Here is a 24699-nt window from a genome sequence, read left to right on the forward strand (position 1 = left end):
TCAGTAATTGCTTTGGTAGCCATTTAAAGTAGCTGAACCTTTCAGGTTGCCTATTAGGGAAGGCAGACATAACAAGTGTTTATTGGTACTGTCTATGTGTATTCTAAGTAATTTCCTGTGAGTGGGGAATTATCACTGGACAAAGAGAAAGACCTATGCTTTTGTAGAGCTAAAGTATAGTGTGTGTGTGTGTGTGTGTGTGTGTGTGTGTGTGGTATAAGTATGTATCATGATTAATATAATTAACATTTGTTAATTATACATTTATATATATGATATAAAATACCATGCATATATATTAATTATACATTATATAGTGCATAATTATTATCTAATTCTTTGGGACTTTATGTTAGTTTAAGGGGGAATCATATAAGATCCTAAACCTCTTATGACTAAGTTTTGAATACTGCTAGAGCTGTTAGAGCCATCGTAGGAGAGATGGCTCCACCCCTCACCACAGGCAAGGGAGAACTGACCCTGATGGCATCGGCATAGGGAAGCTGGCTCTGTCCCTCACCTGAAGTGGCTAGCTCCAGTGGCCTGTCCTGACCAACCCAGCTACCATGCAACCACAGCAGGGCCTTGGGTTGGCCCACCCTAGCATTTAGTCCATCTAGGATCTGCTGGAGCTTGTGAAGGGACTGGCCTTATGGATGGATACTGGCAGGATCTCCATGACTCGGAGAGGCCAATGAATAGTCTAGAGGAGTTTCCCAGTGAGGATCCAGTGATGATGGTGTACCAGACACCATTGGACCAGACCAATGACTCATTGCAATGAGCATTTTCTAGCAAATCTCACTGGAAAATTGAGTATATATGAGGGTACCCTATGTGACACACCACTCCCAATGCCATTAGGACAAACGCAGAGGTATGGAAGAGGTGGGAAAGAAGAAGCCAAGAGGTTTTTTTTGGGTTTGTTTTGTTCTTGTTTTTGTTTGTTTTGCTTTGAAGTTTTAAAAATATATCATGGGTGGGCACTGCAGGGATGAGGGGAGGATAAGGGGGAGTGGGAGGCGAACTGAATTAGGGTACATGATGTAAAATTCCCTAAGAATTAATAAAAATTATGTAAAATAAATAAATAAAATGCTGAGAGGGTCTTAAAAAAAGAAAACTTCTTCCACCAATGAGGAATAACTATCAAGCATTTGCCTTGTGAGAAAACCTTTCAGAGTAAGGTGCCTCTGCATATTTTCATTTGTCAGCAACCCATAGACTTCTTCAAGTCAGTGCTTTGTGCTTAATGAGAACCACTTATGAAGGAGATAGAGTCAGGAGATAGAGTCAGATCCCCATCGGTGTTCCTACATTCTTCCTGGGGGTTATTTGTAGACAGTTCCAACACCCACTTGAAGCTCTCCTGAACAGCTGTACCCTGGTACAGAGTAAAGTGAAATGTCTGGGCATTTACACTCCAGGGAAAAATGCCAACCAATGAAGGACTGGGGATGGTGGATAGGTTCCCTGGCACTTCCATCAGTGAAGGACTATTTATTTCAAGGTGTCTTTCACCTCTTCAATGGGGTTGAGAACAGTGCTCACAATGGCAAGCCATTCATCCACCTTTTATGAAGTTGTGTTGTATGACTTTTCAGAGTAATATGTAGCACAGGCTGAGTGTGGTAGCACACATCATTAATTCTAGCACTTGGAAAGCAGAGGCAAGAAGATCTCTGTGAGTTCAAGTCCAGCCTGGTCTACATAGCAAGTTCCAGGACAACTAAGACTCCCTAAAGAGACCCTGTCTCAAAGAAACAAAGAAAGAAAGAAAATCAGACCAACCAAACAAAAAGTTCTTCCCTAGTAAGATGTGAACAAATGATGTGGTACCAGTGATGGAAAAAAAGGACACTTTGATGAGCCATGAGTTTATGGAGGTTACTGATAGGAATCTAGGTGAGATGAGCAGTGGTGGTTACCTCTCCTCTGGCTACTTCTGCATGCTGAAAGGGCCTAGGATGGGTGGCCAATTTCTATTGCCCATATACTTTCTTGCAACCCTGCAGATATCATCCTTTAGGAGGACAACGGTGTAGGTAGAGATCTCACATACACAAAGCACTGACCACATCTGTTTGGGCATGGTCACAGGTACATGGGGGAAGGCAGAGATAAAAGTCAAGGAAGGAGGGGTCACTTTCTCTCTTAGGGTCCAGTCGAGGTCGGAGACCAGCAGAGCGCTGACCTCAGTTCTTGGTTTCTCATGTAAGTGACTTCTTTCTCTCTAATAAAGTATCATACGACTTCCCTTCCCTGGATACTTGGTGTGCTTGATATTCCTTGTCACAACTGCTTTCCCTAAGAGCAAGCTTGATCTTTTTACTTATATCTTTCTGCAGCACATTCACCTTTTCACTTCTTTGGTGAACTGTTGCTCAGGCTTTAAAGCCTTCTAGAGACCTATTAGCACCACATTTGGACCTGTGTCAATTTTTCTTTAGGAAATCTGGCTCAACAGAAATTTTCTCACATATTTTGAGTGTCACAGAGAGAACTCATCATTGGCTCCCCCTCCACACCTTTGTTTTCTTTTTTCCCCTTCAATGTTTTGGTAAATTATTAACCCAATTTATACCCAAGCCTCTCCTACCCACAAAGATCACATTCCAACATGGGGGCTCAGCAAATTCACTAAATCCCCATAACAGCACCAATGTCTTTCCTAATATTTGTTAAGTGTTGTGGGATATTTGTACACTGTATGAAGATGTATTGCCGTGATTGTTATAATAAAGAGCTAAATGACCAATAACTAAGCAGGAAAGAACAGGCAGGACTTCCTGAAAGAGAGGACTCTGGGAAGAAGAAAGGCAGATTCTCCAGCAAGATGTACAATATGGAGATGAGGTATGGAGCCACATGACAAAACACAGGTTAAAAAATATGGGTTGATTTAAGATATAAGGGTTAATTGGGAACAAGCTTAAGTTAAAGACAAAGCTTTCATAATTAATAGTAAGTCTCCATGTGATTATTTGCAGGATGGCAGTCCTGAGAGAAGTACTACTACAGTTAAGTTCCCCGTTAACATCATAGTCTTGTCAAACATGGTGCAATAAGTATCAGTTACCATTCACTGTGTGCCTGCTTCAGCATTGCTTGTCCTTTTTCTATCATTTTCTAGTACCTGGTATTCACAAGCCTCAGGTGGTGATAACCAAGTGTCCTTAATGCTTTGTATGAGCCAGTCTATCAAGGACTGATTTCCTGTGTGCTGCCTCAGATTATACAGCATTTATCACCTAGAAGAGGTTTATCACTCAATTTCTTTCTTTATAGCACAAATCAGTGAGCTACAAAGTGAGCTGACTTTCTTATGAGCCTGTGAGAAGTTCTTTTACTTCTTGTTTAAAAATCTTGCATAATTAAAGCAGTTTGGATGTGAGTATCCCCTGGTTATCACAGACTGTCCTTTTGAAAAATCAGACCTACAGGGTGTCACTTCCACCTCACTCTCTCCTCCTTCACTGATACCTCCCACATCACCTAAATTTTTGGGTTCCATGAAGGGCTCATCAGCACAGTCAAGTCTCTTTATACCCTTTATCTCTATGCCCCATCAGTTGTAGGAAATGTCAAGCTTCTGCCTCCATTCCATCCTCCCTTTTTTAAATTTTCCTACTAAATCAGAGCCTAACAGAGCAGCATCACCACGTATTTTTTCTGTTGCAATTTTTTCTTACTTGTGTAAATATTTTCTAAGGACATAGCCGAATCTCAGATGTATGACTTAGTGCCCACAGCAAAGTCCAAGAAACTGTCTCTATAGCCTACTTTTAGTTCCATCCCATATGTTCTACTTTCAGGTACTGCCGTGTGTCTTCTAGTCTGTCAGCCACATTTAGAGGATTCCCCATAGTCACGTGGCAGACTACATTTATAAAGACATGCACTGTATACGATACAGAGGAAGTTGACTATCCTTTTATCTCAAGGATGCTCCACTTTCACGTAGTTTGGCCTTGGTTACATGCCTTATCACTCATAGGAGGAGCCACAGAACTGCTACCAAATTGAGATAAGTGTCCCATACCACTCAGGGAAAGGTTGTCATGATGGAATTACTCCTATGGATGCTTCACCCGTATTTGGATCAGCCAGCCTCAGCTGCATGTCTTACCACCCATTACAGAAGTAAAAAAACTGCTCTTCTAATCCTGTTGGTCTTTGTTTGGGTGCTCATTATGTTGCCTGACTTTTCCTGGGGAAAGGTGAAAAAATTCTATTTACCCCAGATAGTGCACCGACTACAAACCAAAGATAATTCCACTCAAGTATTGTTTCAAGAAATGGTGAGCTTATTGGGGTTACTAACAAGAGCACAGGGGATTGGTTACTTACAGGAATGGAGCTGGCACTCTAACAAGGGCCTCACCAAAAAACTCCCCACAGTATGGTTACTGATTCATACAAGGTATATTTTTAATGTTCATTGGCTAACTTGTAGGAACAATGATCTCCTCCAGCTGAGCAATTGTTTGCTGTTTATATAGTAGTAGGGAGGAGTCTCCTGAGTCTTGTAAATCTTGTGAGCTTCCTGCACTTTATGAACTTCCATTCCTACTCCAGGAGAAAATGTTTCAATGTAGAGGAAATTGTTACGTAGAATTTGATTTTCTCTCTCTCTTCATTCTGGTAGGATGATTTTTCCAGGGTCATCACATAAGTACAGAATTTGTGTTTAAATGTTTGTTTTAGGTTTCCCTTTTGATTTAGCCCACATATAAATAAAATAATATGAAAATAGAAATATAGTTCAACATGCTCATACTGACAGGTTTCCTTTCACAGTCATTCCATTTATGCTGTATCAAGTTAGTTTCATTAGATTTTTCCTGTTTATTTATTTATATCAGATCCAAATACAATCTGTCTCTCTTTGAAATCTTACTATCTATTTATTTGACTAAATTGACCAAGGAGTCTGACTCAGGGATATTAGCTTCATGAAATGATTTTATTGTTTTTTAGTAATTGTCAGCTAATGGATAAGAGGAACATGACCATAATTCAGTTTGATTCCATTTTCCTACAATCTATGGCTTTCAAAGAGTCAATCTATGTCATTTCAAAGCCTACACATCTCCCTTTGACTTTGTACCAGAGAAAGAAACAGTACATAATGGCAGGGCATATAATATGTCATTCTATTCCCTTTTTTTCTACACCCTCCACCCTCCATCATGAGATCTACAGGGACTCATATGGAGGCAATCTTCTGGTCATGTGTTTGACATCAGCTGAGTTGAGATGCTATTGGAGGGAAGGAGGGATGATTCTCAAATCTCAATTTGGTTCTATCTGGAGGCTACGGCCTCTGCTGTTTACAGGAGTCTCTATGTAGATGATATACCCTTTTAGATTTCAGTTTCAGTTGCACTCTGACCTTGTTTCCTGAAGCCCTATCTCCTTAAATTTCCCTCAAAACATATTATGGTTGTGCACATTTCATTACTTATGAAAATTCCTTATATTTGTGTGTGTGTGTGTGTGTGTGTATGCACACACATGTGCACACATGTGCATTGTGATATACATGTAGTAGTTAGAGAACATTTAACAGAGTCTCTCTTTGTACCATTTGTCTCCAGGGATTGTGCTCAGGTTACTAGGATTGGTGGTAAATGTCCTACCAGTGAGTCATCTCTCTGGCCTTCCTTACATTTTAAAGGCAGTTTGACATGTTCTTTGATTCTTCTCCATGATCCATTAGATACAGCCAAGAAAACTGAATGTCTACCCCTTTTGCAGGAAAGATAGAGGTCTTGTCTGTGGAAGGTTGCTGCCATCTTTCTCTCCCTTACGACAAGATGTACAAACTCCTCCCTCACCCTTCTGTCTCAGGTTATTTCATGAAGGCAACCTTCCAAAGTTCCTAGAAATGGGCTCTTTGTCACAAGCATTTGTCTCGAACTTCATGGGGGCACTGTTAATGCTTCTCCTTGTGTGTCAAAGAGAATGAAGAGACTGACCACTCTAGTCTAGGCTAAGAGAGCCATAGCTATGCTGTTTTAGTAAAATTATTAAGAAAAGGCCTCTAATCAGCACAGCATCTACAGAATAGAGATAAAGTGGAGGTCCTTAGCTCTCCATCTGGTTTTCCTTGAACTTCATTTCTCAGAACCTATTTTTTTCTAAGTTGGGTATCTGTATCACATTCTTACATAATTCTTAACCTTTGGGAATAGGGATCAGTTTGAAACAGCATGATGTGACATGTAAACCAATTCATTTGCACCCCAAGATCATAAACACACCATCCTTATTTACTCAATAAGACAAATTCAGAAAATAAGTCTTTCCAATAGCACGGTGGGGGAAAAGGCAAACACTTGCTTTATTTGTGGTGCAGTTTCTGCCAGTGCTCAGTGCTCACAGACCCCGTTAAGCTACAGGAACATTTTGTAAACTTACCAAAACTGTAAAAAATGACCAATGATAAGAAAATTACAGAAAAAGTTCCCATTAGACAGTCAAAATTGTTTGAACCCCAAATCTGCTATTTCCTGCAATTAATTTTTAAATGTTGATTCCTGTTAAAAATGATTCTGATTTATTCTTCTTTCCTCTCCTACATAGTCCTGACTGAATTATAACATTCTGTTTTGTGACATTTTAGGATTGCTATTTTGAGATTGTTTTTATTCTTACACATTTATATTAAGACCTTAAGAGTTTAAATAAAACATTGATCGTCTGTGTTTTCTGAAAGAAAGTTATAAGTTCCATTTAGGGTAAAGAATTTCCAGTTTGTGGAAAAACTGAACAACTAATCAGCAGAAGGTCGTTTTATGCCCTTTTTCCCTTTTAAACTATAATAAATAATTACCAACCTATTAATTACAAAAAATCTTAATTATGCTTAGAGCAACCAGAGTATATTCACAAATTTATTTTCATATTTATTACAGTATGTAAAATCAATAAGTAAAGTCTCTGGTTTTCCAGTTTGGTAACAAATGGCTTTTGTCTGATGCATAATTAATAGAAACTAATGATGACTATGTAGCTCTTCCAGAGTTTTAAAGGCAAATCTATTTTGGCCTACAGTTAACATGCAAATTCATCCAACAAGCAACACAAAATGTATTGTAGTAGTCATTCATTTTTATCAACATTCAGGAAGATCTAGACAGCAGCACAACTCTCCTTATATTGGAAACACATTAAAACATGGTCACCACTGGTTAGACCATACCTGGTAAAGTACCCCCTTGCTAATTCACCCTCTATCATCCGTTCAGACTTCAAGCACAATGCATGAATAACAATGATTAATACTGTGGCATGAAGATAAATACAGACAAGAGTTTGGTGTGCTAGCATACAGAGTCCTGGAAACAGCGACAAACAAAACCAAACAGCTTGCCTTGTTCACTCTCCTCTTGTGAGCCTGGGATTTCCATGGTCTCACTGAAACATTCTACCTGGGGAACTGAGTCCAATGGTCCCAGCACTGAAATTGCTCCCTGGGAGGAAAATTTGGCCACAGGGGATGCCAAGCTTATTTAAAGGTGGGCATCAAAGGAAATACCTTGGTCTTCAAAAAAACTGGTGTGTTATCAGAATCCTTGAAGGAAGATGATTTTTCAAAATATTTAGCATTCTCTCAAGGAATTGTTTGGCGATTATGTGGCTCAAATTTTATTTCATCATATTTGGTTGGGTAAATGAAATGTCCTCACCATCACCATCACTCTTAACTCTTCTTTCATTACATAAGACACTTGTTAGGATAAGAAAGATTTTCTGCTAAAGCTGACGGTGACTGAGGGTCATTTAGTATTCAAAGTTCCTAAAGAACTGTTGGTTCTCTGAAAGGGATAAAAAAGTAGGAAAGGTTTTGTTCAAATGCCTGCTAGTAAACAAGTATTACTTCAACCGAGACAATGGCTACGTGACATCAAAGTACTATAAATTATCAAAACTATCGTACAGAAAAATTACAAATTCATTGCAAAATACATTACACTGCTACCATTAAGAAAAAAGTGCTTTTTCTTTTCTTTCTTTCTTTTTTGCCAGAAAAGTATTCTTTCAATATAGAAAATCCTATGCGGTACCCTGCATGTGGCTAGGATATATCATCATAACGGAGTTTGTACTGAGTCCTTCTGATTCGCTGGAAGAAGGGCTGAAAATGTGTAATAATGACTTATTAAAGCCATGCTCCAAATGACCACGTCAGCTGTCAGTGGAGAGATGCCTATTTAAGACACTGGAAGATGCCCTGGTCTGTCAAACCCTGCCGGTCAGGTCATCACACTGTCCCACCAATCAGCTGGTTTAGAATTCACAGGCCTTTGCATGTTCTGTGGGTTTTTTTCTCATGTTCTCCTGAATCATTCTCATGTCTTCGCCTACATTTGTCTTCTCTATGAATCTGCTCAGTGATGCCTGTATTGTCTCATGAGGGGAACGATGCAAGATGGTGGACCTGCCAATTTTAAGAACGGATGTCCAAGAAGTTCTTGGGCTGTGGCTCTTTGAGAGGGCTCCCTCACCAACATCAGATCCAGGAATCCTCGGAGCATAGAAGAAACCTGTGAAAAGAGATACAACACTAACGATGAACACAGAAACCCAGCCCTGTGTCCTGAAATGATGTCCCAACTGCTTTCATTAATGAATTCAAATTATACAAAACGAATGAGAAGGGTATGGAAGAAAAATATGTGCTATATAATTATTTTCAAAATTTAAAATAATGAGGGTAAAGGATAGAGTAACTATTAAATAAAATAATGAATAAGTATTGAAAGCAACTTTTGTGTCATATATATAGGCATGGTGATATGAACAAGTTGACTGCGACTATGAACTAGTGCTTGGTGGACACCCCTCCCCATTTCACAGAGAGAAACACATTTCCATCAGGTTAGTCAACACAGACATTTCCATTTAATTTTTGTAAAGTTGACTTTTCTGACATCTATCAGATGCTACTTGGAGATGAACACCATTAGATTAATGTCCTGATTTACTTATCAAATGTTGACATCTGTTTACTCTTTACCTTTATTGAGACCTAGAACATTTCTGTCATTCTAAGAGGGTGCCTCAGGCTTCTTCTTAGTAATACCTATAGCTCTACAAAATGAATATCCTTACTTCTAATAGGATGCATTAGTTTGTGTCTGCTTTTTCTAAAAAGTTATATATATATATATATATACACATATTTACATATGTATACATGTTTTGTATGTATACAATGTATGTGTAATATATATAAATTACACATATAATTCTGTGCAAACACACACATTTATACATGTGTATATAATATATAAATATATTACATAGCATAAATATATACACATAAATATACATATAAATATATATATACAAACACATATATCTGTATACTATTATCTTTCACTGGCTTATTTTTCACTCAACATTGCATTTCTGAGATTCTTTCTTCATTTGTTTCATTGTTTTCTTTTTTGTGTAGCTATCCAATTATTCCATAGACTATTCATTTGGAAAACAAGTCTGGGGTTTTTTTTTTTTTCAGGTTTTAAACCTTAGGACGTAAATATATCCTTGTGAATTCATTAGCATTTAATCCTACTGGGTGTGGAGTTATTTTCACATAACAGGTTTTTAGTTGATTTTCATTGATTAATCTTAATCCAATCTAATAAAAATTTCAAACTCTTACTGCTTTCTTGTGGTTTAATTTTTGCTGAATCTCTGCATAAGATATACCAACAATTCTCTGAGCTTTTTTCAGTAATAGGTGAAAGGAAATGGGGAGATTCTACTGTTCCAAACTTCTCTACCCTAAAAGGTAGCCTCATGTTCTGTCTGTTACAAAGCAGGTAGATGGAAGCACGGTTAGGCCAAGTTTAACCTTGAAATGTCAGGCCTCACAGGGAACTTCGAGCTGTCAGGGTAACTCTTGGAATAACCATGAGCCTTAGCTTAGTCCCATTTGCTATTATCTTGGAACATGTGAAAACTACATCCATTCATCCTTAAATTTAACATGCCCTTGCTCCCCCTGCATGATCTAGCTCCTGCCTATTTCTCTGGAATGTTCCATTTTCATCTCCTTGCTGTGTTGATGCAACATGTAGGCCTTCTTCCTTGGTTTCCGGTATTTGAATCTGAAACTCTTTCTACATGGGATATTTTTCTTCCTGATCTCTGCCTGACCAGTGCCTTCTTTCATTTGTTTTAGTTGAATGTTTCCATAAAGGGCAACCTTGGCTTTTTATACTAAAGCCACTCCTAGTATTCCATCTTGTACATTTGATCTCTTCACAGTACTTTGTGTTCTTCATAGCATTCATTGACTACTTCTAATTTATTTGTGTAAATTGAATTGCCTTCTTTGCTACTTAGAATGCAAGGTCTACAAGAATCAAGAAATCTGAATATCACTAGCAATTAGAAGTGCCCAGCAGGTACCAGCTACTCAGTGAGAACATGCTGGAAAGAGAATTCAATTCACTTCTCACCAACCCTTAGAGATAAGAGCTGGAAAAATCCCATTTATAAGTGAAAATTTTTGAAGTTGGAACTGTGGAGTCACTTGCCTCATAAATGCACAGAAAATCATAAATTTGAATTTAGATGACTGAGTCCAAAACTCTTACCCCCAAATCAGACCCACCGAATTGGATATGACAGTCTTTAAATAGACAAGGAGGCTGAAAAAAATCCAGTAACTATTCTGAACATAGAAGCATATACCAATCCTCACCTTGTGTAGGTCCTTCACTCTTGGAGGTAAACTGTCCCGGATCCTCCGCATTGCCTGGAGAGGAGGCTCATTGAAATATGGGGGCTCACCATCAATCATCTCTATCACCATGATCCCGAGGGACCAGATATCCACCTGTTAGACACAATTCACTAGTTATGTCAGGAATGGAGAACATTCTGGAGTTCTGGTTGTGTTATGAAACCCAGCAGATCCATATTTAATTCACAAATTAATTAATTTCACAACTTAATTTCAAACTTTATGATAAAGATTTGCACGAGTAATTACTGTATTATCACCCTTTTTTTGCTAATGTGATCTTTCTTTTTAAAAGGAAGTTTACATTTCAGTGTGTGTGTGTGTGGGGGGGTCGGAGTAGGTGCTCTCAGAGGCCAAACAGGATGTCAGAGCCTCTAGAACTGGAGTTATAGGCAGTTGTGAACAGCCTGATGTGGGTGTTGTGAGCTGAACCTAGAACCTCTGTAAAAGCAGTATGCTCTCCCAACCAGCTTCTTAGGCCTTGTGTAATTTTTAAAGATGATTCTAGTAAAGTTTCTACAAGTTCATTAGAAATTAAAATATACCATTCTCAAGTCTAGAGGTTTAATTTTTATTCTGTTAAGCTCTGTGTTAACTGCATACCAAGATAGATAAAAAAGAAAGGAAGGAAGGAAGGAAGGAAGGAAGGAAAACTCAAACTTTTGGGTTATGAAAAGAGAGAGCTTGTTCTATCAGGGGGAATCACAGCTACTCACATACCCTTGACCAAAGACTGGTCCTCCTCTATTCTGGGAAGGTCATCCTCTTCCACAGCTTCAGGAGGGACCACACGGAGTGGTGAGTGAGGAAAGGGATACTGCCTAGCTAGCCAGATCAGCCAAATTAATCCTGGCGATCAGTAGGGTGAAAAATGTCACAGCCAGAGAAGAAAGTTGTGCTTGAATCATAAGAAGCTGAGAAAGCCCATTGGCATGTTTAATGCAAACTTCAAGAATCTGTTTTGTATCACATATGGTGTACAATCATACTTCTACAAATCTGAGTTTTACAGAGTTCTTTCCTCACCCACTTTGAGGTTTTCCACTTTTATGTTTATTATTTTAAATCAACCCCACAAACTCCTGCTTCATAAACTATTTTCAGGGAGTGAAGAAATGGCAAGCAGTTCTGAGTAAAAAATGAGAAGCTGGAGGCCAGGACAATGGCTGGTAAACCCCTTCTAGTCAGCAGCTGTTATGGCCTCATAGCATTTAATATGCTCTCTGCATCCTTCCTCTGTCTCTTAACACTGTCCCTGAGGATTTATCTCTGGGACCACAGTGAGTAAAACAAGCCGAGTCCTCATCCAAGGCCACAGTAAAAAAGAGGAGAGCCAAGCCTGACTTCATTCAGGTGTTGCTCGCTCATCAATACAAACCACTTACCATTGCCATCTACACCACAGTGCATGGAAGGGAGCATTATGCTTAGTCTTTGAGTGTCTCCAAGCTTCTGCTCACACTGTTCCATGCCTAGAAAGCATCTGCCCTACCCTCCCTAATTTAAATTAGTCTGTATTCTGTCTGTTACAATATACACACATGCTTTTCCTATTATATTTCTATTATATGCAAATACTACTTCCTAGTGGTACTTTCTATACTTCTTTCCCTTTTCTGAAGCATTTCTGCATGACTTCAGTTACCATCCCAGTTATTTTTTTCTTTAAAGATTTCTACTGGGAGTGGGACCAATATGTGGTAGCTGTATAATCCCCTTTCCACTTTTCTGTAGGACTTCAGGGAAAGTCACTGTGTAAATATTGTAGTGATGTCCCAAGTGGGATCAGTGTTTCTCCTGTCACAGCCAACTCTGAGCCAACAGATTCTTAATGTTGCGGATTAACTATGGAGCCAGAAGTCCATCAACTCCCATACCCACCGATCAAGACTACTATGCCCCTTGAAGAAATCCCAGGGTCTGCTGTTCCCAAACAATGGTTGTTACCTGCTTACCTCTGTCCCATAAGGTAGCCTGGAAATCACCTCAGGTGCCATCCAGTATGGCGTGCCCACCAGTGATTTCCTTTTTGGCACCTCTTTGGAAACTTGAGCACAGAAACCAAAGTCAGACAACTTTATCTGAAAGGGAAAGGAAAGCAGTAAAGAAATAATTAGCAAACCCTGCCCATGAGAAGTAGACATATATACACAGACTTAAAAACAGTGACAAAGAAATTCATTCAAATTTATCACTTTCAATCAGAGATAGCAAAGAAGTTGCCAGAACCTTTCTCATTGGTCTTGACTTCTAAATATCTGAACTCCTGAAGATATTTTATCTCTTATGAAATTATAGGACAAGCATGGGTAACCTTAAAAAGTTAAATATACCCCAACAAAATATTTCTTAAACTCACAATGACACCACAGATGATGTTTTTGTGTAGTTGAGTGGATGTTACCTGTAGAAATGTGATTCATGTTACTACAAGCTCAGATTCTTCGGGTTGAATACATTTAGATTCTTGTGCACCATGAGATGACTCAAACAGCCATCATCTTTTCCACATTTTCGATAGTGCAAGATCTCTAGTTATCTAGGTTGCCAAGATACCACAGCAGTGCTGATTCCTTCTCTTTGCTCTTAGCTCTTTTGCCCATGGTGATCAAGTTGCCCATGCAGGTATAAATTTAGGCATATAAACTGGGAGTCAGCACTCAGCTGTCAGGTATTTAAAGTGGTTAGTCCAAGGACTCAGTGTGTATACTCTCTTATTTGTCTTTGACATCAGTAAGTGCTCTGAAAATTCTTACAAAGAACTCTGGTACTCTTGAGAACGTATTTCAGAACTGCACTATGAGACACCTGCTAATATATGGATTCTAAATGTTCAAGACTCTGCTTATTTCTGGAAGGCACAGCTCCTAGTCATGGTGACCTGCTCTGAACTACAGATGGTCTTGTAGGCAGAACATCAATGGGAAACTTACCCTTGTTAGTGACAATAGAATCCAAGCAAGTGGGCAGTTTCAGCACTGCTTAGAGATGGTTGAGAATGACCATCAGATGTTAAAATTGTTATAGATTAAAGTATATTCTGTCCTTCAGGTATGAATTATCTCTGGCTATGCATATATTCTTCTGAGCTTCTCTTAACCTTTCTCCAGGATTTCATCAAGTATTTCATATCCTCAGATTCCTAGTATCAGGTCTTGCTAGATAATATTTTTCCTTCTCTATCCAAACTTGTACTTTTGACTAGGAATTTAGCTAAGTGGTAGAGTACTTGTCTAGGACAACAGAACCCCCACATCCCTGCATTTTCAGCTATGATGACATAACTCTATAGGAACTTTTATAATTAAAAAAGGTGGTGTGTGTGTGTGTATGTGTGTGTAAACACCTGTGTATGCACATTCATGGAGACCAGAGGTCAATGGATAGTGTCTTTCTCCATGACATTCTACCTTCTTTTGAGACAGAAGCTCTCATTGAATTTGGAAACCCCATAATTGACTAGGAATGCTAGAATCCTCTTGTCTCTGCCACCTGTTGCTCAGTATATGCACTGACTTTTTTTCGGGTTCTGGGGATCTGAACTCATGCTCGCACAGGTATGTTACCTATTAAGCAATTCCTTCACACCCTAAAGCTTTTAAAATGTATTTAAAATTTTAATTTATTTATTAATCAGTGTGTGTGCACATTCATGTGTGTAAGACATCAGAATGTAATCTTATTTGTAAATATGGATATACAGTCATATTTCATAATGCAGTTATCTTTGTCAGTTTGATACAGCCTACAATAATCTGAGAGGGTGGTCTTCAGTGAGGAGTTGTCTAGATCAGATTGTCTTGTGGGGAACTGTCCTGACTATTAATTGATACAGGATGAGACCCAGCCCACTGTAGTGGCACCATTCTTAAGCAGGTGGTCCTAGTCTATAGAAGAAAGCTAACTAAGCATGAGCTTGTGAGACAGCAAGCCAGAGAGGGAGAAGCAAGTAGTGCTCCTTCATGATTAGTGCTTCCACACACTTGTCTTGAGTTTCTGCCCTGGCTTTTCTCAATGATTAGTTTTGAACTTCAAGTATAAGCCAAATAAACCCTTTCTTCCTCTAGGCTTCTTTTTGTCATGGTATTTATGACAGCAACAGAAGAAATGGAACAGTAACTGGTACCAGCCATTCAATATATACTTTCTACCTTGATTTTGTGGAAACTTCCTAGCTTTCATCATCAAATGAGGACTGCCAAGCTTCCTGCCTTTCATGCATTTAGAAGGCCATTGTTGAATAATTCAATCCCTAACACATAGGACAATAAGTACCCATATATAATTTTACACACACACACACATAACACACACACACACACACACACACACACACACCACCTAAAATAAATGTTTCTTGGAAGTGTCACTAATTGTGGGATTCATGAGTGAAATTAACAAAACTGAGGTCATACCACACTAGGGAAGGACAGATAGCCACTGATTCAGACACCCAAACAGATGTGTACCAAGACACTTGGCTAAATGTAGATAAGAATTAAGTTGTAAGAGTTTGTTAATAATAAGCCTGAGCAATAAACCAAACAGTTTATAATTAATATAAAAATCTGTGTGTTTATTTGGGACTGAATGGCTGTGGGACTAGATCGGACAGAAACTTCCATCTATAACCTTTCTCATGTCATGATCCTTTAATACAGTTCCTCATATCATGGTGAATCCCTAACCGTAAAATTATTTTCATTGCTACTTCATAACTATAATTTTGCTATTGTTATGACTTATAATGTAAATATCTGTGTTCTCCAATGGTCTTAGGCAACTCCTGAGAAAGGATCATTCAACACAAGCTCCCAAGAATAATGACCCACAGGTTGAGAACAACTTCCTTAACAAGATAGAAAAATACTGTTATTTCCATCTTACAGATAAATAAGCAAAGCCTAAAATAGTTTACGGGAGTAGAATACAGAGTTAGTAGATGCGAGAACCAGGCCTGGTTTTAACTAGCACCCTGTACTGAAAAACAAAGTATACATAGTGGAAGAAGCCATTTATGGAGAGACAAGTATTGAAGATAAAAGAGCAAAACAGAGCAGTTGATTACAGGGCCTCTGAAGAGATGGGGGGATGGGAACTTGGGTCTTGCTAGTTAAAGTAGCAGCATCTGAATTCTTGTTAGTTTGGCAGACTCTAAGTGCCACTTCCCCCAGACCCACTGAAGAAGAGTCTATAGTTCAACAAGACCATTAGCTCATTCATTGGTGTGCACACTTAAACTTGAAGCATGGACCACAGCTCATATAAGAAAAGAAGTATCTTCTGAAAGATTGAAGAGTAAGTGGGTCTTTTGAAACATGATTCATCTTTTCAGTTTGGAATCGTGACAAAATCTATTTTGACAAACCTCATCCCCCTATGCTGACTTGAACAAATTGGGAATCCATCTGATTGGCTTTCAAGACCCCATTGCTCAGTTTTTGATCGCCTGCTGTCTATAGTGCCAATCTCATTCCTTGATGCTTTCCATACATACTACCACTACTCCTGGAGACCAAATGGGGTTCCTGGAATGCAGCTTTTCTCAATATTAAAATCTGGGAATTTCTATGCAAAACAGAAAGAGCTGGTTTTTGCTCCTGTTTCTTCTTGTGCTTTCAATTCTTTTTTTGTTTGTTTGTTTGCTTGGTTGGTTTTTCGAGACAGGGTTTCTCTATATTTTTTTGGAGCCTGTCCTGGAACTCGCTCAGTAGACCAGGCTTGGTCTCGAACTCACAGAGATCCACCTGCCTCTGCCTCCCGAGTGCTGGGATTAAAGGCATGCACCGCCACCGCCTGGAGTGTTTTCAATTCTTAAGCACACTGTAGAACCTTTGACACATCTCTTGTTCTTGAGAATTTTTCTAATGTCCATGTTGACTTCTTCCTCCAAATAGTCAAAACAATTCAGAATATTTTCAATATTGAGCCATATCCTGGTGTTGATTGTGTCCTCTCCTCTGGAGATGATGATTATCAAGGCAATTGCTCTACTTTGGAGTGGGAAAATAGATGTTGAAAGTTTCAGGAGAATTGTTTGTACAGTCAATCTACTGTGCCAATAAAGCTGCCTTGAATCAAAGGATAGTGTCAGCAACTGGCTGACTGGGATTAGCTGTAGAGTTGTTGGAGGACAGAGGAGGTCTGCTAGAGAGGGACAGGAAGAGAGAAGAGGAATTTCCAATGCTGGTGAATTGGGAAAAACATGGAGGGAAAATCAGCCAATCAATTCTCCTCTGTTCCTTGCATTTATCAGGTTTTTAATCTCAATTTCTGACTTATGAATTTTTATTATACTGGAACAATTTATATAATCATTATAGCTGAAGAAATCTCTGTCAGTAAATTTACTTTATATTGAGTCGCACATGTACGGTAGCAAATCACTTGGTAGAAGATACATTTTGGGAACCCCTATTGATAAATTTAGGACATCTGTTTCTAAATAAAAAGTTGGAGCATGGATGAAATGGGAGTAAGGTATTTTTGAAGCTATTATCATTTTTTATTTTTTTAATTTCCTTGTTCACAATTTTTACTAAGCAACCTATGGTCCACATTGATAGTGTGGTTGGAAATGAAAGGCATCAGGATTCTTACTGATGAAATGCTAAAGTAGGTGATTTGGAAACTCATTGTCTTGCCCAGTGAATATAGGATAAACTATAAAACAAGATTAACAAGAAGATGGTTTAGTGTAGAGGTAAAAAAAAATCATGGTTATGAGTCAAAAAATGAACTCAAAGACAGGGGAGATTGCCCAGTGAGTAAATACACTTGTCACCAATCCTGACAATCTGAGTTTGCTCTCCAGAACCCACATGATAGAATGAGAGAACTGATTCTAAGAAGCTGTCCTTTGACTGCTACACCATTCTGTGACATGAGCCTACCTTCCTACCAAGTAAACAAGTATGATTTAATTTTAAAAAAGAATGGCCTTAAGACTCCTACCATAGAATGTCACATGGGGTATGAAGAGGGTGGTGTAGCAACGACGGCTGGTTCATAAACTTTACTGTCATTTTCTAAATGTACTGCGGTAGAGAGCAGTGAAAAGGCCACAGTCAACCACTTTTAATCTGGGGTTATTTGTGGAAGGGAAGAGGAAACAGTGATGCTGCACTGTGCCTCATTATCCTTTCTACTAAGTCATTTCCAAACTCCCTTGTAAATGACAGTAGGCTTCAGTACTCTCTGTAGCATATGCATCTGCACAAATTATGGGCAGAAGATCTCTAATTAACTTTGTTTCATATATACATACATACATTTATACATGAACTAGGATCTAGAGTCTAGATGGGTGACCACCAATTTTAGTGAAGTTAGGCAAGTCCTTAGGTGTGGTTGGGACCATCACAGACAATCTAAGGACTTGAAGTATAAGTTGTAGTGAACTAGCATGAAATTATTATATTTTAATAATAAGTGTAGATATATCCCTGAATATCAATTGAGTATTAGTACTTGCTCTTCCTTGGAAAGAAAACCCATGGTGTGAATAGAAATAGGCTTTGGAAAGGGATGCTGCCTTCTATAGTTTGTATGCTATATTCAGGCATCCAGGAATTTCTTTAAATCTTGGTTGAGAGCTGGGCGGTGGTGGCACACACCTTTAATCCAAGCACTTGGGAGGCAGAGGCAGGCGGATCTCTGTGAGTTCGAGGCCAGGCTGGACTGATAGCCTCCAAAACAATACAGAGAAACCCTGTCTCATAAAAACCAAAAAAAAATCTTGGTTGAGAATAGGAACATTCCTTGCCCAAGAAAATAGTTCTCATCCAAAAGAAAAGCTTTTATCACTTGGAGAAAGAGGCTAGAGACTTGATATCTTGTGCCCTCCTGAGCAGTCCAGACTCCTATGGACTAATTAATCTTCAGTGGACACCAGGCCAGGTATCAAGAGACTCTATATTTACCAAGGAAAGGACCAGAGAAGAATAAGAAGGTCTATCTCACCTCCCTCACCCTGAGGTCACACATATCATATTCTCCTTGCTCCCAGAGGCCACCACAAGAAAGAGAGGAGGTAGGAGGCAAGAGGAAGAGGCTGGTGTTTAAATCTGAAAAACTGAATTTTTAATGGTATCAGATACATTTTGAAGCTGTGTAGTTCAATTTTGATTTAAATTCAATGGATTAAATTAAAATAGAGAATTTAGGAAAGAACCCAGTAAGTAGTACATTTTACAGAAGTCTGCGTAAGCTTTAGGCTTTAGGATATTGTAATTTTCTCTTTGTGTGCATATGTATATGTTTGTGCACATGTCAGCATGCTTTTGTGTACATATATGTGGTATAGGGTTAGTTGTTTCTAAAGATCATAATTCAATTTTTCTTAGCAGATGAATAGTATTCCATTTTGTTAGTGTCACATAAATCAGACATAGTTGAACACAATTATGGTTTAACTCATTTGACTACACATATCAGAAACCTGAATGACAAAGGCAGGGCAGTTTGAGCATTAGAGCACTGGTAAATTTAATCTCTGTATCTTACTATGGTTTTCTCTCCGCAGACATAAAAAATCTAGCAGCATTCAAAATCTGGGATCCTAATAATTATTTCTCTGACAAAATGTGTAAGTTAAGGAGTTGAAACTAGATGCTAGGCAGTTAGGCCTACTCTTCTTCTGCAGGAGTGTAAGTGCTTTTGTATGATTTTTAAAAACTCATCCAAGCACATAAAAGAGACAGTTTTCTAAAAAAGCATAATTGCATACATTTGTCCAAATAAATCTGCAAGTAGATAATGGGAACTCAAATAATAAGTATGAGAAAGCACTGTGGGCAGATCTTAGAAGCAAATCACATGGCTCTAAGCCGAGCCTTGTTTTAGATGGAATTGTATAGTGTGGGTGCTCAGAAAACCACCGGGTCTCCTTAATGCAGTTATGCTAAGAGAACAGGAAGGAGTGCACTGCCCTACCCAGAGGATATGTGGCTTGTTACAGAAAAACACACTGAGGCTGTCAGAGTTTAGAGTTCAGACAGAGCTCTTCTCTCGCTGCTATCCCAGCCACTTCTGACATGTCCTGTCTAGAAAATGGGCTCCACAAAAGGATGCAAGTTGGAGGTGTGTGCAAAAGGAAGTTCATCCTAGGACAGCTGTAGATCTAAAAATAAATGATTAACATTTCTGCTCTATAATTGTGTAAACTGGGAAATTCTGCTTTTGCTGCATGTTTTAAGGCCATAGGTGGCTGCCTTTGTGAATACTCCTTATGTGTTTCCCACAAGGCAATAGCACTTAACACTTGTAACTTCCTGGGTACCTCTTAGCCTGGTTTAATTGCCATCCCTAGAGACGGGGCCCAGGGAAATAGCTTTATGTCCATGTTCTCTACTGGTTTCTGCTGCTCACAAACATTGGAGAACTTCTGCTTTACAGAGACCAACGACAAGGAACAACAAAACTGAGATAAGGAATAGAAAGGGCCAGTTTGGTGATGGTGAAAGCAACGCTGCTTAAGGTCCACTTCGTTAAACACCAACTCCAAGAGGAGAGGGAGGGGATGAAGACAATAACTCAGAGTGGCAGGCTCCCTTTTCTTCTCCTACCATCAGACAGCGCATAGAGAGTTGGGCATTTCTTTTCCAAAGGTTATAGCATTGTTAAAAGAGACCTGAAAGCTGATCATAGGACTTCTTGTTTTACATCCTACACTGGGATATCCTCCTTCTGATGAGCAGCAGAAAGGGAACATGGGTGGAGATCAGGGCAAGTTTCAGAGAACATATTATTTCATATGCCCAAATCTCTGTTTATTTAAAAATTGTCTTTGAATGGCTATTTTAAGCCATATTTTAACTGTAAAATGCTACTTAAGAGATAAAATAAATAATGGACAAGGAAACATGACTAATAATATCATTCCATTCAATGAGCAGTTGGAGACAACAAATACCATACCAGGAGCATATCCTTGGTGAGGAGATAATGGATCCCTGCTGAGTGTCGGTGACATATTAGTGAGGGGATGGAGTGTTTGTAAGACACTTGTTGATGATCTGTTGCTGTTAATCCGTTATTTCTCCTTCAAGTTACATGGGGGGATGAACTTAGATTCATTACTTTATCTATAAGCACCCCATTAGTTTGGTGTTTCCCTCTCAAAGCACATCCTAAGGCAAGAATTCAGACAGTACACTTATTTGAGATATGTAAGAAGCTCTGGCAGTGAAATGAGTAAGTATAATACGGAAGAGAAAAACAGCTGATGAGGAATTAGCTACCAAGCAAGATATCTCTGTGGTTAACTAAGACTTCACCCTGTGGAGGATGTCTGAGGGCACATAGAACGAGTGCTTCACAGTTATTCTGCAGCATGAGAGAGGTTGCCTACACCTGTGGTGCAAGTGAGGCGACTGGAGGGCAATGTTAGGTGTCTTACTCTGTTGGTCTCCACTTTATTTTTGAAAGCTGGATCTTTCACTAAACCTGGAGCTCACCACTTAGTTAGCCTGGCTGTCCAGCAAGGCCTTGGATCCTCCTGTCTCCATCTCCTGGTTTGGGATTACAAAGATATATCACTATGTCTGGCTTTTAATGTGGGTTCTAGGAATCTGAATGCATATCTTTGTATTCTTGAAGGAAACATTTTACCTACTGAGCTATCTTCCCAAGTAAGGCAATAAAATAGTAATTTTATTACTTTATCTATGTGTTTATTATAACATTCCTATATCCCAGATGGTATGTTTCTTTTGTTCATCCTTAGAATCTATCTATTCACATAATAAGCACTCAGAAAATAAATGTATGAACAAATCATCAAGATTTGTAGCATTCACAATTCTTCTGTTCCTGTAGGCTCTGCTGGAATGGTTGTGTACACGGGTTATGCCCTTGAGAATAGTAACTGAGCACTTTAATAACTGAATATATTAGACAGAGGTAAAATTTTTAATTAAGTTGATTAAACTATGTCCTATTATTTCAGTCCCCTGAGTGACTTCAAATCATAAGTTTCCAGTAAGAAGCTCTGCTGACACCCTCCAGACACTGGAAGAAAGAATGGCCTGAAACTGCCCAGCTTTTTTTGTTTCTTCAAGTACCATTCCTAGAGGTGATCCATGGATTGCGTTAGTGCTTGATGTGTATTGTGCTCATGGGTCTTACGCAGGTGCTTTCCAAGTCAGATTGAGTGGGTTCTCGCCCTCTTTCTGTACCTCCTCAGAAGACATGTATTCTTTCTTGCATCTCTTTTCAATATGACTTTGAACTTTATACTATCAAGAAGAGCTGTGGAAGGCAAAGGTGGAGGGCAAGTTTTTGCAAGTCTGAGGACTGTAATGCAGGTCCACAGAACCCATGTAAATGTTGTGTGAGCATGATGGCCCTCCTTTGATTCCAACATTGAAAGGTGGAGACAGGGAATCCCCTGGGAAAAGCTGGTTAGCTAGACAAGCTCCAGGTTCAATTGAGAGACCTTGCTTCGGCAAAAGGGGGAAAGCAGTTAGCGAACATTTCAAGTCATCAGACTTAGGCAGTCACATGTAAGCATGCACATAATCACTTGCACCAGCATAACACAATCATGTACACACATACACTGGAGTACCCACAGACACATTATATACATGTGCATTCAGAAAAAGCTGAGGACAGTTTATTCTCCATCCCTTGAATTTGAGCTTGGTTGAATGTGTGACATCCTTTAGCAAGATGATATAAGGTGAGGGTTGTAATGTACATGTTCATGGATTGAATCTGTATCAGGGATTGCTTCTCTTAATACCTTTTAGCAAACACTGTCACAAGAAACATGTGAATTAGTCAGGGTGACTCTCTTGGTAACCCTCATTAGCACTCTACCCTGGTTGATAGCCAGCCAGCTGCAAGAAAGATAGAGACCATCAGCTTGTGATCAGCCTACAGCTGATGGTCTGTATCACTTTCTTATTGCATGTTTCCGGCACAGGATAGAGATAACATCAGCAAGATGGAAAATGTTCATGTCTCATCAAAATTTGCTGAAGCGTGATCAGACAGCTGAGCTTGGAGAAACTGCACACTAACCTGGTTGAAAGCCAGCAACTACAAGAAGAGCATCAGTTGTAGGCTGCTCACACATGTAAGGAAGCAAAGGTGGTGGCATATGGAGCAGAGACCAGTTGTTCCTACCTAAGGAAACTCCAAGTACAGACCCATGTGTTCTTGAACAAATACACGAAAAATGTTCTAAGACACTTAGTTGAGTGGTTTGTTGTATAACAAAGATGACTAATGCATGTTCTTTAACTGTTCTTTTTAGAAAACGTTTAACTGGAGTAATGACAAAAGCAGTAATTGAAACTGCTTATGCATAACCCTCAAATCACACATCATATATACATGTACACAGAAATATGCATAATAGCATTATGAGTGGTATTTGTCTTCTGTAGTTTATGAAATGTACTAATTTATCTATAATAAAGCTTAGATGCATTTGAAAACAAAACTAAATAAACCCAAGTGAGTGGGCAGTTTCTGTTAGCTCATCTCTGATTGTTTTTCAGCAAATTCTGATGTGATATGGACATTTTCCATCTCTTTGAGGCTGTTGGATTACAAAAACCATATACCTCAAAGAGATGCCAGTTATCTTCACCCCAAACTCATTGCCTCCAGTGAGAATATGAGAGGCATGAGAAAGGGTCTACATAGTGACAATCTATGACTCAAGAATCTTTCCCCCGAAACATCCTTGAAATGTGAGTTCGGTAAATCTCTGGCTTTCATATAGCCTATAATCTGTCAACTTCTGTACTTCAGCAGAATGTATTATTTATTTTATTTTGATGAGAAATGCAGAAGTCTGAGCATGGAAAGATAGTACAATAAATGTCTTTTATTTGCCATTTTAAACCAAAGTTTTTTTCTTTTTTCTTTGAGCCTTATGAAACCAGCATTGACTGATCACATGGGTGCTTGCATAGGATTGGAAACAAGGAGTACAGTCAGGAGGGGGGCATTTAGTCTCAAGCTTCATCTTGCAAGTTCAGATATTCTGATTTCTACCAAAGGTCAGAGTTTCTGCTGAGCAGCCCCAAACATAACAAATTCTTCAGCATGGGGCAATAACAATGGTGGTCTATCTCAAAATGCTACATTCATCTGTGAAGCTTATTTCTTATGATTTTTCTATTTCTGCTCACACACTGGTAAACTATCTTTTCAATGAAACGTTCTTGAACTAGTCAAGAAGACTGGGTCATCTGTTTCTCACAGGGATGTTGAAATCTTGAAGCTTGGAAGAGAGTAGATACAGCCAAAGAAAAGCAAGCTCCTTTTATCAAACAAAAAAGGAATGCAGTAGAAAGATAAAAGAAATTCCCATAGTCTCTGTTACTTCATACTCTCATTGTAAAGGATACAAATTCTCCATCAATTTCAAGTCACCAGTAATTCTGAGTAACAGGATGATACAGAGGAAAGGCAATTTCCTCTTTGCAAGTTCTGGGAAGTGGAGTGGGTGATGTGTGACTAACAAAAATGAAAATTGTGAGAAAGTGTGCTTAAGAGAATAATGCCCATGACAGGCAATTGGACAAATCAAACTGGAGGGGACCCAACAGGAAAACCTTACCCGGCCATCACTTGTCAGGAGGATGGAGTCACTCTTTATGTCCCTGTGAATCACTCCTTGGTTGTGAAGGTAGGAGAGGGCTTTCAAAACTGAGAGGCAGACAGTAGCTATCTGTTCTTCATTCATTCTAGAAAGGAAACAAGGAACAAAAGGATCAAGACAGGCTCAGGTTCAGCTTTCTAATGCTCAAGAGATGCCACTTTCTTGGGTTTTGGAGAACTGGCATGTGTCTCAAGTCCTTGTCTAGAAAATCTCCAAATAAAGGAAATGAAGTCTCTAGGAAATGATTGTCAGAGAATAATAAATCCTGGCACTGAGCACTTCAGGGACCTGATAGAAGTCAAAGGAAAGTGAC

The 24699-nt window shown here is 39.0% G+C and overlaps 1 protein-coding gene across 4 annotated transcripts in view; it reads right to left on the bottom strand.

Moving 5' to 3' along the window:
* Positions 1-6322: 6322 nt before the first annotated feature.
* The window catches only part of Pak5 (p21 (RAC1) activated kinase 5), a 279635-nt gene continuing 261258 nt past the window's right edge, over positions 6323-24699 (bottom strand). For all 4 annotated transcript variants that reach the window (XM_040746372.1, XM_040746373.1, XM_005068684.3 and 1 more), the window contains 4 exons: positions 24345-24471; positions 12721-12846; positions 10724-10858; positions 6323-8552 (listed from right to left, as the gene is read on the bottom strand). In XM_040746372.1, the coding sequence (XP_040602306.1) occupies positions 8397-8552; positions 10724-10858; positions 12721-12846; positions 24345-24471 (544 nt within the window). In that variant the 3' untranslated portion in view covers positions 6323-8396. The remainder of the gene's footprint in view (positions 8553-10723; positions 10859-12720; positions 12847-24344; positions 24472-24699) is intronic.

The sequence above is a fragment of the Mesocricetus auratus genome, unplaced genomic scaffold (assembly GCF_017639785.1).
Source record: "Mesocricetus auratus isolate SY011 unplaced genomic scaffold, BCM_Maur_2.0 Super-Scaffold_100004, whole genome shotgun sequence".
In the NCBI taxonomy this organism is placed as follows: Eukaryota; Metazoa; Chordata; class Mammalia; order Rodentia; family Cricetidae; genus Mesocricetus; species Mesocricetus auratus.